The sequence below is a fragment of the Nanorana parkeri genome, unplaced genomic scaffold (assembly GCF_000935625.1).
Source record: "Nanorana parkeri isolate BGI_ZX_2015 unplaced genomic scaffold, ASM93562v1 scaffold199, whole genome shotgun sequence".
NCBI classification, from domain to species: domain Eukaryota; kingdom Metazoa; phylum Chordata; class Amphibia; order Anura; family Dicroglossidae; genus Nanorana; species Nanorana parkeri.
The window spans coordinates 1,710,165-1,724,066 of record NW_017306467.1 but is presented as its reverse complement, the minus strand read 5'-3'; the positions used below and the strand labels follow the sequence as shown (position 1 = coordinate 1,724,066).

Here is a 13,902-nt window from a genome sequence, read left to right as displayed (position 1 = left end):
AGGCTGTGTGGGGTCTCAGGAGGCTATGCTGGGTCTCAGGAGGCTCTGTGGAGTCTTAGGAGGCTGTGCGGGGTCTCTGGAGGATGTGCGGGGTCTCAGGTGGCTGTGTGGGGTCTCAGGAGGCTATGCTGGGTCTCAGGAGGCTCTGTGGAGTCTTAGGAGGCTGTGCGGTGTCTCAGGAGGCTGTGCGAAGCCTCGGGTGGTTGTGCAAGGTCTTAGGAGGCTGTGCGGGGTCTCTGGAGGATGTGCGGGGTCTCTGGAGGATGTGCGGGGTCTCAGGTGGCTGTGTGGGGTCTCAGGAGGCTGTGCGCGGTGTCGGGTGGCTCTGCAGAGTTTTAGGAGGTCTGTGCAGGGTCCTAGGTCGCTGTGTGGGGTCATAGGAGGCTGTACGGGATCTCAGGAGGCTGTGCGGGATCTCAAGAGGCTATGCAGGGTCCCAGGAGGCTCTGTGGAGTCTCAGGTGGCTGTGTGGGATCTTAGGAGTCTGTGCGGGATCTCAAGTGGGCTGTGCAGGGTCTCAGGAGGTTTAGTGGGTCTTAGGGGGCTGTGCGGGGTCTCAGGAGGCTGTGCGGGGTCTCAGGAGCCTGTGCGGGGTCTCAGGTGGCTGTGCGGGGTCTCAGGTGGCTGAGCGGGGTCTCAGGAGGCTGTGCGCAGTGTCAGGTGGCTCTGCAGAGTTTTAGGAGGCTGTGCGGGGTCTGAGGTGGCTGTGTCGGGTCTCAGGAGGCTTTGTGGGGTCTAAGGAGGCTGAGCGGGGTCTCAAGGGGCTATGCAGCATTTCAGGAGGCTATGCTGGGTCTCAGGAGGCTCTGTGGAGTCTCAGGTGGCTGTGCGGGATCTTAGGAGTCTGTGTGGGGTCGCAAGTGGGCTGTGCAGGGTCTCAGGAGGTTTAGCCGGTCTTAGGAGGCTGTGCGGAGTCTCAGGTGGTTGTGCTGGGTCTCCTGTGGCTGTGCGGGGTCTCAGGAGGCTGTGCAGGGTGTCGGGTGGCTCTGCAGGGTTTTAGGAGGCTGTGTGGGGTCTCAGGAGGCTCTGTGGAGTCTTAGGAGGCTGTGCGGGGTCTCAAGTGGGCTGTGTGGGGTCTCAGGAGGTTTAGCGAGTCTTAGGAGGCTGTGCGGGGTCTCAGGAGGCTGTGCGAAGCCTCGGGTGGTTGTGCAAGGTCTTAGGAGGCTGTGCGGGGGCTCTGGAGCATGTGCCGAGTCTCAGGTGGCTGTGTGGGGTGTCAGGTAGCTCTGCTGGGTTTTAGGAGGTCTGGGCAGGGTTCCAGTTGGCTGTGTGGGGTTGTAGGAGGCTGTGCTGGATCTCAGGAGGCTGTGCTGGATCTCAGGAGGCTGTGCTGGATCTCAAGAGGCTGTGCAGGGTCTCAGGTGGCTGTGCGGGGTTTCAGGTGGCTGAGCGGGGTCTCAGGTGGCTGTGTGGGGTCGTAGGAGGCTGTGCAGGGTCTCAAGTGGGCTGAGCGGGGTCTCAGAAGGTTTTGCGGGTCTAAGGAGGCTGTGCGGGGTCTCAGGAGGCTGTGCGGAGTCTCAGGTGGCTGTGCAGGGCATTAGGAGGCTTTAGTAAGGTGATGGTGAGAGTGGGGGAGATGGCTAGCACAGTGGTGAGATTGGGGGTGAAATCAGGGGGCTGGCTGGCACAGTGGTGGTGAGTGCAGTAGGTTGGGCTGACCTTGTGGTGATGGTGGGGGGCTAGTGCATTGTTAGTAATGGGGTGGTAAACTGCCAACACTTAGGATTGAGATTTACATGATCACATGCACATACATGAAAATATACACTAACAGAAATGAAACTGAAGTCCTCAACATGTATTATTTGATGTCCTCAACTACTATAAGTGACAAGCATATTAGCTGTTTATTATTTCTTGTGCTTGCCATAATTTCAGCTCCGTACAGCACAAATTAGGTTCTGAGTAAGCAGTATATAAGTAGGATCACAGGATGAAAGACACAATAAAGGGGACAGTTATTAATGCTAATCCTATAAGCACATACATTCAACTGTCACAATACATTCAATAAATAAATGAGAAAAAATAATACTTCTGGATATAACTAATGGACTGGAGTTTTGAAAATAAAGTACAATAGAAAAGTTGTATTCCCTATGGGTTAAAAGTAGACCATTCAGGGTGCACCATATATATATGATCACATGGCAACCCTCCTACCACCCTCCCTACCCCAACTTACCTGAATCGCGAGGTTCTTCTCCCTGCATGATGCTGTGTTTTTTTTTCGAAAAAGGCATGTCTGTGCATGGCTCCACGGCAGAAGGACTTGTAGTTCTCAAAGGAATACAAGTGTTGTGATGTCACTGCACTTGTAGTCCATTCATTCTTCCTCCAAGCCATGTTACCTCAGAGATGGGAGGGAGAATCTGCAGGAGCCAGAGCATTGCACCTGCAATCCACTAATCGCGGTTACAATGCAAAATAAATGAATGCAATTTTTTTCTTTTATATAGATGTGTGCGTTTATTTATTTTTTAGGTGGACTTTACCTTTAAAAGATGGGCTTTTTAAATAAAACAGTGCACAGCTTTTTCCAATAATGGTGTTTTGCTTGTATATTGTGTCTTACCAGGAATGTATTACTGATTTGTAAAGTTACTGATCCACTTTAAAGGCTAGATGCACCTCCAAGCAATATTTTAAAAGGTCCAGCAGTAATTTTCAGGCTGTCAAAGTCGTCATCAGTTATTTTATTTAAACTGAAGTATGGCACCTGTCTTCTGTCTGTGAGAGAGCTGTATGATAGATACTGATAATAAAGTTTATATGGCACATCACTTTAAACAATGTTAAATTCAGAGGATTAATCAGTTAAATGCCTATAACAAAGCTTTGGAATAGCAAGTAGGTGCCTAGGTCTTAGTCCCCTGCAATGCTGTAGAGACAATAGGTAGTATGGTATGTATATCCGCTGATTGGCTGGACAATTTTATTCAAGTAGTGTATGTGCATTTCTTGATTGTAAATCACAGGACACAGGGAGTTAAATTATTTAACCACTGGGTTTTGCAGCTACCTTCAATTGATTGGACACTGACAAATCAATTAAAGCTGCAGGATGACCCTACATAACCTCATCCATCCCCAGCCTGCCTGAGCTTTTGCTGGTGTCCTTGGATGATGGACACCTTCTCTTAGAGAAGTACTCTCTTTTGCTCATTTTCTTCTATGATCATTTGTTGCATAACTCTAGCAAGTTCCCTTAATGCTGCTCAGCACCTCCAGCAGCTATCTGGATTGTTGTTTTTCCCCAATACAGAGCTGTGGAAGACCGTACCAAGGCTCTGCCAGAAAGAAAATGGAGCTGGCCTGTAATGTACACCGCTACTGGCACTTTGTAGAACGTGTGTGGGTAACCGCAAGGTGCTTTACAGGTCCAGGGCCGTGGTCCATCTCAGAGGAGCCCCTGACCCTGAAGACCCCCCCCCCCCCAAGGGGGTATGCCACACCCAAAGAATGAAGATCGGATGACAAAACCTACCAAAACTGGCCAAAACCTCTTCAGGTATGCCGGAGTCAGTGGTTGTTTGGCTTTAAGAAATTTAATTTTGCACCAGTGGTTGTTTCCCTTGAGGCCTAGGGGCAATGGAACATGCCTGGTGCTTTCTTCCTGGGTACCATATTGCACATGCATCCGCCATTTTTTTTCCTGACACACACTCTGGCTGAGTACAGGGACAGCTTCCTGCTGCGACTCTGCACAGACACAGAAGTAATAAGCTTTACCGCTACACCACTGCGCTGTGCTCAAGCCAGGGTCACCTTCTGCCTGCAGTGTCTGGACACTGTGCACCCTCTCACCACTCGTTGTGAGTTTTGGGGTGGAGGGCTCAGTGGCCGCATAACCTGCTCACAATTTTGGTGAGAGTTCTGCCCCCTCTGTGGACATTATTTCTGTTAGTCACATGCAGCGCTCCCTATCCCCTTTGGTGCTAGCATCAGGATCCTCATCTGTTGCCTCTAGAGCACCCTCCTCTAACTTAATATCTAGAGAGGAGTTCACCCCCGTCATGGCAGATTTTTTTGGGAAGATGGCTGATGTTCTTGATAAATTTCGCACTAGGGGCCGCAAGTGGGTTCCCTCTCCTGCTCCCACAGAGACCCCCTCTGACCCTCCTTTGCATGACGTCACACTATCTAAGGAGGAGAGAGAGAAAAGGGAACTGTTTCTAGTTCTCAGAAGTCATTTTACAAAGAGGACCTGTCTCCTGACATTTCTCCTAATATCAAGGACACTATTTCTGTTCTTGTGGATGCAGTTTGCACAAGATTGCAGCTAGAGTCACTTGTGTGGACACTTCCAAAGGTCACAATTTTGGAGTGCTTGAAAATGCTTAAAACTGCTAAAACCTTTCCTTTTCACTTACTCTTATAGCTTGTATTTAATGCTGACTGGGATCACTCTGTAAAGTTGTTCTCTACCCCTAAACGGTTTCACCAGAAATACCCTATTTAGGACAGCTTCCTTAAGTGCAGTTCCTACCATGGTCCCAACCATCTCTTTTATGAACAATATCCTTACAGTCTCTGTAGAGAATGCACCTGTTTTCAAGGACCACACAGACAAGATGTTGGAAGCCTTCTTTAAGGCCTTGTTTGCCCCTGGAGGTCCAGCTATGTAACTTGCAGTTGTCTATATGGAGGTATGTCAGACCTTGTCTGTACGGTCCAAGGCTATGGCTAGGAACCCTGGGTCTATCTCGGCTGACCCAGAAATTCCTAAACAACCAGAGTTTTCCCTGCTACCCTACTCTACTGTGTGGATGGCTTGGCATATACCCTCCTCTAGATCTTCAGAATGAGCTTTCTGTCTGTTCACACTCAGCAGATCCTTTGGCTTTTGTGCTTATCTTCGGAACTTCCCTGCAAGAAGTGCATAGAGTGCATGCTCTTCACTGTAGGCCATCTTTTTGGTGAATCCTTGGATACTAAAATCAAGTGAGTCACTGGGGCGGGGAGGGGGAAGTACCTACTTGCCTCAGAAGAAGTCCAAGACTCCGTTAGAAAAGTCTTCTGCTCCCTCCCTTCACAGGTACAGGTTCCAAGCAGGGCACATAATTCTGTCGCAAGGACTAGTCCTCCAATTTCAGGAGCAAGCTCTCTTCACAATGATCGGCATCTCCGCATTTACAAGTTGGGGAGTTGGGTAAGGACATTCTCAACCCTTGGGTTTGGAGTTTCGTAACCATTGCCTACTAAATGGAGTTCCACTCCCTGCCTTATCTTTCTTGTCATCCAATCTGCCTAAATCTCCTCAAGGGCAGTCAGATCTCTCTGCTGCCTGATCATTCAGATCTACTATCACAAGGTCTGATATCCCGCCCTGCTTCTCGGTCACTGGTTTTAACAGCATGGCTGTTGAAACCTGGGTCTTGAGGGACAGATAACTTTCAGACATTATCATTTCTATTCTCCTTAAAGGATTTCTAAATCCTCTGTTTTTTTGCCTATATCTACTGCTAGCAAGCTTTAACAGCGGTTTAAACTTACCCTGTTTCCGCCACGTGCTCCCGCCCGAGGATCCGAAACTGCCTGGGCGGCCGCAAAGCATCTTGGGGCGGGCGCATTTGCAGTTCGGATTTTCAGCCGGGAGACGAGCAGAGACGCAAGGTAAGTCTATGAATGCGTGCACCCACATGCAGACACCGTGGGATCAGAAGTGCCAGCAAGCAGAGAGGAATCAGCGCTGGATCGGAGACCCGCCGCACCTCTGGAGGGACAGATGAAAACATCAGGAAAGAAGAAGAAGATCGGATTAAGAAACCTCATTTAAGGTAAGTGCTAACATTAACATTGGGGTGAGGGAAACTTTTTTTGACTTTAATGTCACTTTAAATTCTTAATGAACGTCTTTTATCACAACTTTTATTATGGATCCTTTACATCATACTTTTATGGTAAACCTTCTAGTCATAGGTCAACTCCTTTTAAGGCTGTAGGGTAATGGATCTCCACTCCCCGAACTCTAGAGTTGTGTAGAATATGATTTTTATATCATACCCTTATCAACTTGAAGAAATAGGGTGGAAAAAGTTCAAAAGGGAAAATTGCTTCTGTTCTTGCATAAAAATCAAAAATATGTTTCATTACAAAATTACAAATATTACAAGATAAATGACATGAAACAAAATATAAGATAGTTATGTAAATGTATAGGCATGTTCTTACAAAAGTGTCTGCGTGTAAGTGACCGGAATGTGAAAATAGGTCCCTTTTTCCTTTTCTGAGAATGTACTGGCCATCTGCCATGAATAGACCCTTATTCACAATTTAAAACATGACAGGCTCTGGGACCTGTGGTGCCTCACATCTGAAATCTGAAACTCTTAAGACCACTAGTAGGAGAGAGAGGGGGATGGGGGGAGGAGTGCCCCCACCTTCCTGCTAACTTTAGCTATAAGTTAAATGCATCCATAACTATCATTTAAACCAAATGATGTTACATATACCAATATAGTTATACTGTAGTGTACATAATACAATGTTCTTTCTCATATTATTGCCCTAATCAAGAAATAGTATAGTCGAAAGATATAATTCATAGTTTGTAAACACTTCATAAACTTTGATTTAGAATATTCTGCATTTGCTGTCATTTTTTTCTTTCCATGTTGTTGGATCTCTCAATAGTTTCTATCCAACCCTCAGATGAGCTACCTTTGGACGTCCATATTGTCTATGGTTTTCTGTTATGTCTTTGAGAAAGAAAATAATATTTGTGTACTTACAGTAAAAATATTTTTCTTAGAGTCCTTTCAGGGACACCGGTCGCGCCTCTTTGAGTTTTTGGCTTTATGTAATGCTTGCTCACAAAACTGGTTGGAAGCATTAATATACTACACAGTCAGCTGGCATAACATTTTTTGTTTTGTCCGTGGCTAGACCTTCAGAATGCAGCAGTATAACTGTCTATGATTATCCACTATTCCTGTGTCCCTCAATAGACTGCAAGAAAAAGATTTTATGGTAAGTACAAAAACCTTATTTTGACAGAAGGCAAAAAAGACTGAGCCCACTACCTTGTTGCCAAAATGTAAATAATCACCTATTGCAAGTTTATTTCTTTGTTAAAGGAGAATTATGAGGCGAGTGAAAATCACTCAGCCTCATAGTTCTAGCTGACCTGTGACAATGAAACTGTCACAGGTCGGCTAAATAGATCGGGAAGTGAGCGAACACATACCGTCGCTCGCTCACTTCTCGATCTATCCCTGCAGAGAGCCGTGACTGTCACTCAAAGCTCCCTGCAGGGATTCCCCCCTCCCATGTCCGATCCTCCAGCGCTGACTGGAGGAATGGACGGGTTAGGGGGCGGGTACAGCTGGCTCTGCCTCTAGCTAGGCAGAGCCAGCTGTCAATCCTGCAGCTGGGTGGATCTCGACAGTAATGTCGGGATCCGTCCCGGCTGCGGCGTCTCAGTATACTGAGCTTACGGTGACGGGAGAACGCTAGTTTGTGTCCACCCGTTACCCTTAGGAGAACTATGGGGAAAAGCCCTGACCCCATAGTTCTCCTTTAAGCCCTTCATGCACTGTTATAGCATGCTGATTAAGCTAAACTATCAATAATTGTTGATATTTAACTCCTGTGTTTCAATAAATATTAGCACAGAGGTGAGTAATACTTTTTTCCAGGGACAGGAATAGCCTTGGTATTTAGGCTCTACAATACAGTACATGTAAGTATTCTGCTGCTGATCACCTCTTATGAAGAAGCTGATCAGAGCTTCACAGCTTTGCTACTTGGAAACTATATTTATTCGATGGTTTAATTGTGTTTAACCCATTACTGCAAATTAACATGACATTGACATTTTGATTATTTAATGTATATATTGCCCTCCATAGCTCCTAGAGACCATTAACTTTGCCCATAATGGAAAAAGTTTGGACAATGCCATGGCACATTTTATAGTACAGTTTTCCCTAATATGGCTTAAAATCTTTTTTTCCCAGGGGACGGTCAGGTGGACTTTGAGGAGTTCGTAACGTTATTGGGACCAAAGATCACAACTTCTGGTATCCCAGACAAATTCCGTGGTGCTGATTTTGACACTGTGTTTTGGAAGGTAATGTGCATGCATGTTCATATCCGAACGCGATGGAAAGTCAGTCCTCTCACCCCCTATTGCATTTGTGTGCACACCTATGTCTTGTTACATATGTCACAGTACATAGCTGGGCCTGAAAACAGGTTCTGGCCATCTATATATATATATACACCTATATACTTAAATGTCTGGACATATATATATATATATATATACACATATATATACGTACAGTATGTGTATTTTATGTATATATTGTGAGGTACTGGCTGGCAGGATTGTGGATGGTGTATATGTGTCACCTTGGTTTCTCACTTAAATGGGGCTCCAGGGTTTGTGTCTGCTATGGAAGAAACAAACTTTGTTGTTTTCTCTGATCTTATTAAGTTCTGGTCTGGGTTGTGGAGCCTGAAGACTTTGATGAGCTTTAGGTAGGATAAAATCTAGAAGATATGTTGTCCGCACACCTTTCTGCTTCGTAATGTCATCTTTATTCATATTCCTTTAGCATGACATGTGAATGCAACGTTTCAGAGGCTCGCAGGACGACACTTGTCAGCACTTTGCTTGACGAAGGGGTCCTGTGAAGCTCCGAAAAGGTTGCATTCACATGTCATGCTAAAGGAATACGAATAAAGATGACATTCCGAAGCAGAATGGTGTGCGGACAACATATCTTCTACATTGTATGCTGTGGCACCATCCACCAGTTGTTCCAGCATCTGTTGGATTCTAGGGTACATTGGTGTGCAAAGCGGATATTACAAAGACATATGTTGGGTAGGATAAAGCCTCCATTGCTAGGTCCACATTTTACCTGTCAACCAGACCTCACTAATTAGTCAGCTGTCAACAAGTCTTTTCATATCTGAGCTCACCTATACTAGAGGCTCTCTCTCTCACTCTATCTGCTGTTAGACCCCGTTGCTGGATGAAAAGGCTGACTGCTGACAGAATGCTAAAAAGTTGCAAGATTTTTTGTTTGTTTGTTTTGGGGAACCCATTAGTGGGTACCCTGTTAGTCAGGAACTGACATAAATTTAGTTAGTGGCTGAGACAAGCAATTTTTTGTTTGTTTTATGCTATGTAATTGCTGTGCAAAGGCCTCCTGCACTCTTCTGTTTTTGTTTAGTTCCTTGCTGAATAAAAGTGCAGGACAAACCTGCTCATACTGTTCCTTGGTGTCCCTGTCTCATGCATGCTTTACCACTACTAGCTGAGCCTGACCCCTTACAAAATATATATGGACCCTCTGCTAGCTTTCGGCTTCTCATGATGTGTTTGTAGCATGCCCTTGTTAGATATTTATCAGTCTGATGTCCTCTGAGCAGTGAACTCCATATACCTGGTGTGTCCCTGCAGTGTGACATGCAGTCACTGTCTGTGGAGGAACTGAAGAGGTTACTTTATGACACGTTCTGCGAGCATCTGTCCATGCGTGACATTGAGAACATCATTTTGACTGAAGAGGCTGGGAACCTAGGTACAAGAGGGGACTGTCCTGTCGATATGGAGAGTAAGTGTGATCTCTTTGTTGCCGTATATGTGAATTATTCTGTTGATCAGTGAATGCATTTTAACAACCACAGTTGACATACATATCAGCACGTATAGACTTTTACAAACACCGATTCTGATCTTTACTTGCCTTAAAGGAGAGATGATACATTTTAAAACCTTACCTATATTTAGTAGCATCCCATTATGATCCACTGACAAAGGTGTATCTGTTCCTTCACTTATTCTGGTAGGTGAATGGATATCCTGTTGAATCACATACTGCCTTTTTTTAACAAGGAGTTCTTTTTCTTAAGTGCTATTTTTCAAGTGCAGTAACCCATAACAATCAATCACAATTCATGGTTTACTAGTTTGACTTCACCATAGTGAGCGGGAATTACATTTCTGAGAATATTCTGTTTGTGTGTCTCAAGTGTTGCCATAATAGTCATGAGGAAGCAACATTTTAGGTTTATGGCATTTTTTGAAAATCAGACGTTGGCCAATTAAATAAGAAAGTCATTTTTAATAGAAATAAATTAGCAATTAATTTCTGCCCATGTCAGAATTGAGCCGTGCCATCTCTGTTATTTCATAGTTGAATGAGGGGAGGGACTTAGTACCAAGAAGTGTGGGGCTTAACTTCAATTTGGGCAGAAGTCAAGGCCCCTGACCTTTTACACCAGGTCAGGTCCAAGGAGAGCCAGTCAGGTCTCCAAATAAACAAACGGCTATAGAAGAGGTATATAATACTCATTGTGGTGTCTCGCAAACCTTTCCCAAATATGTATTGGCCTTATTCAATATAGTCTTTACTCTTGAAGAGACCCTGTTAGATTTTAATAGAAATCAAACCAACATTTCCCTGGGGTTGGTTAGAAGGGGTTGTATACTGACCTCTACAGCTGTCTGTGTGTCCTACCTCCCCTCTGTTCCAGCACGGCAGCCTCTGTCAGTCTGTTTTGCATTTAACACTTCCTGGAGTGTCAGATGTCTTCCTCCCAACCCTTACTACGCCAGGGCATATGGTGAGGGACACAGGCATCTGACACTACCAAAAGTGTTGAATTTAAAACAGAGAGACAGAGGCTGCTGTGCTGAAACAGAGGGGAGGTAGGACAAGTAGACTTCCAGAGAGATGAGTTCTAATGCAGAGAAGTACCATTTTTTTTTTTTTAATAGAGATCGAGCAGGGTCTCTTAAAGAATAACTGTTCTTTATTGAATAAGGGACAATACATATTTGGAAAAGGTTTGTACAGTATGTTGTCTTATTTAACTAAAGCTGACATGTTATATTGGAAGGTTCTTTTCTAATTATTAAGGTCCCTTGCCACAATTGTGCTCTCTAACATATCTAAATACATTTATCTGACAGTTATACACACTATTTGCAAAATTAATTGAGAGACATTATTTCACCTGACAGACTCTTTGCAGATCATTGAGAGATGTTAAGGAGGAATGGAGTATTTTGTATCATATGGAGTGGGTCATGTCGGAGGATCTGCATAAAGATTTTGATCCAGTGCATATTCTGTGTTAATATATGGGCTGATGTGCTTTTATGCTACGTGGTACTAGCGATCACTGTCTCACTATGTCTGATACAAGTTACATTTCCTTCTATTATTTACACATTTATGCATACTTTAGCACTTGAACTTATTCATAATTCACTAAAGTAGGACTTCAGCGCAAACATTTTTTTCTATTAAGTGTAAAAAAATTTAAACCCAGCTCCAGTCAAAACTTTGCTTTAACTTTTTTTGATAGGACAGTTGAGAATCAGAACTTTTGTCAGTATTTTATTGCTGTCTGTGTCCTTATTGGGAAGACTTCCCTTCATTTCTGACCATGACACCAGGACAAGAAATGAAAACGTGCAAGTGTCATTGGGCCAAGAGGACACATGAATCAATTAAAACCTGACAGGTGTGCTAATCGCTTGCTAATCTACATAATTAATGGCCTTTCTGCCCTAGTGACACCCTGACAAAGATAGCAATTAAAACCTGGCAGAGGTTCTACCTCTTACCCACTCTGTACAAAACAATATACGTTTTGGCTGGAGTTGTGCTAATTGTACACATTAAAATCTGCTGGTACAATCTCTATGCAATCGCATTTAGATTTGCCAAAAATTATGTAGTACAAGGGTCTACCTAAATAATCCCTTAATTTTATATCCTATTAGGTAGGCCTTCACACTACATAGTTGTTGAAAAATCTAAAGGCACTGGCAACATTTGCAGGCACTGGCACACGCTGTACAGCACTGTATCACAGGCTGTCCAGCGTGAATTTTGTTAAGCACCCACTCTGAACACCAGTATAACTCTTTTTGTTAACCTGTATAGTTCAGTGAGTTCTTCATGCAGTGGTGGTTGAGATCGACTCGGCCTACAGCGAGCAGATTTAACTCCAACCGGTATGGGTGCAATCCCTTTAAGATATATTCAAAATCAAAATATGTTAGCAATATAAATACACAGAGAGGTGAATTTACCAAAACTGGGGCAGACAAAATCTTGAGCAGTTGCGCAGGGCAACCAATCAGCTTCTCTGTTCAGTTTGTTCAGTTGAGATATGAAAATGAAAAAGATATGCTGATTGGTTGCCGGGCACAGCTGCTCCAGATTTTGTCTGCGCCAGTTTTGATAAATTCCCCTCTATGTGTTTTTGAGTTATGGTAGATGTTTTGTGAATTAGCACATGAGAAAGGCCCCTTTCACATATGGGCACCTGTCAGTTCAAATCAGCAGGGGATCCATACACAGAGCAGTTCGGAGCAGATGTCACCATCGTGACATCCGTGTACATGTAGTATTTTCCTCCATGTTGCGATGAAGGAAAAAACTGAACTTACCAGACCCATGTTAGATCTATGGGGAGTTGGATGTAAGCAGACATGTGCCCATTTACATCAGATTACCCCCGATCTGCCACAATCGGAATGTACATCTGAAAAGGGCCTAAATTAAATATACTGTTTATACCCTACAACAGACTCCAATCATTTTTCCTTGTTAGGACGATTATTCCTGGAGCCCTGTTTAATTTTGATACATCTTTGTTTCAGGTTCCCCCAATCAACAAATCCGCCAGACCTGTGTGCGTAAGAGTCTAATCTGCGCCTTTGCCATCGCTTTCATCATCAGTGTGATGCTAATAGCAGCAAATCAGGTCTTGCGCAGTGGCATGAAGTAATGACATGGGGATAAGAAGCCATGAACTTATACAAACTTTCAGGAGCTCCTCCTGCCTCTTCCCCAATCCTAAAAGGACTGCAAGATACAGAGGGGGAGCCCCCAAAACCTTGAAGACTATGGGTCTCCTCCTCTGGTGTCTGAATGTGCATGGGAGGATTTGCATGGAAAATGCATGGGCATTTAAATCGTCAGGTGACCATCTGTGCTTTCAAAATCTGTGACACGAAAGGACTTTAACTCTCTCCCTCTATATATAATAGGTGTATATATGTATACGGATGTACAACTCTATATTTATGAGCAATAACACTTTTGGTCGATAAAGGGTTAACTCTGGTCATTGGGCACAGGGTCATTAAGGTTAGTGAGCTCCTGTGGTGTGAACTTTTCTACACTGTGTGAAGAGAGGGAGCTCAAAGGTTAAACTGTCTTCCCATCCCGCGATATTCATTCGCCTTAACCCGTAAAATGCTGAATGGGTTAATGTTAAATGTAGCTCTCCCTGTTTTTCTTCCATCTGTCTCTATATTGAAACACATGCTTCAAGTATAATTGGCCCGTACCTTCTTTGGACATTATTACTTATAATATGGAGAATTGTTGTATAGTCACCCACTTTCTGGAAAAGGTGGCCTGCTTCCCATAAAACACAATAAGATCTAGTTTTTGAGGAAAGAGAATTGATTATGTCATTTTCTGAAATCAGGAATGTCTCTCATTAAAATAATGTGTGTATGTATGTATACGGAATAGTCACCCAATTTCCATTTTGTTGCCTTTGTTTATTTTTATTGACTTGTTCATTGTTTTCTTAAATATGTGTCATTTTTAGCATGTTTTTTCTTATCTTAAAGTTTAGTTCCAACTTTCTGGCAAATTTGAGATTGTATGGCAGAGGAGCAAAACCTATTAACTTTGTAAATGGCTTTTATCATTTCTCTTCCTTTATGTTTTTATAGGTTGTTGAAGTATTGATTATACCCACTGAGAAATGTTCACATTGGGCATACTGTAGACAGTTATTGACAGGTGTAGACGGCTGTGTACCCCTGGCAACCAGTAAAATCTGAACATGTCTCATTGGACACAGCAGATATTTCAGAAGCCTGTGGAGGAATATTAGAACAAGATGTAC

At 43.8% G+C, this 13,902-nt stretch overlaps 1 protein-coding gene across 1 annotated transcript in view; it reads left to right on the top strand.

Moving 5' to 3' along the window:
• Nucleotides 1-13,531, top strand: part of CABP7 (calcium binding protein 7) — a 69,487-nt gene extending 55,956 nt beyond the window's left edge. Inside the window, exons 3-5 of the mRNA XM_018555527.1 lie at nt 7,962-8,074; nt 9,419-9,572; nt 12,638-13,531. Coding sequence (XP_018411029.1) covers nt 7,962-8,074; nt 9,419-9,572; nt 12,638-12,765 — 395 coding nt within the window. The 3' untranslated portion in view covers nt 12,766-13,531. The remainder of the gene's footprint in view (nt 1-7,961; nt 8,075-9,418; nt 9,573-12,637) is intronic.
• The last annotated feature ends 371 nt before the right edge of the window (nt 13,532-13,902 follow it).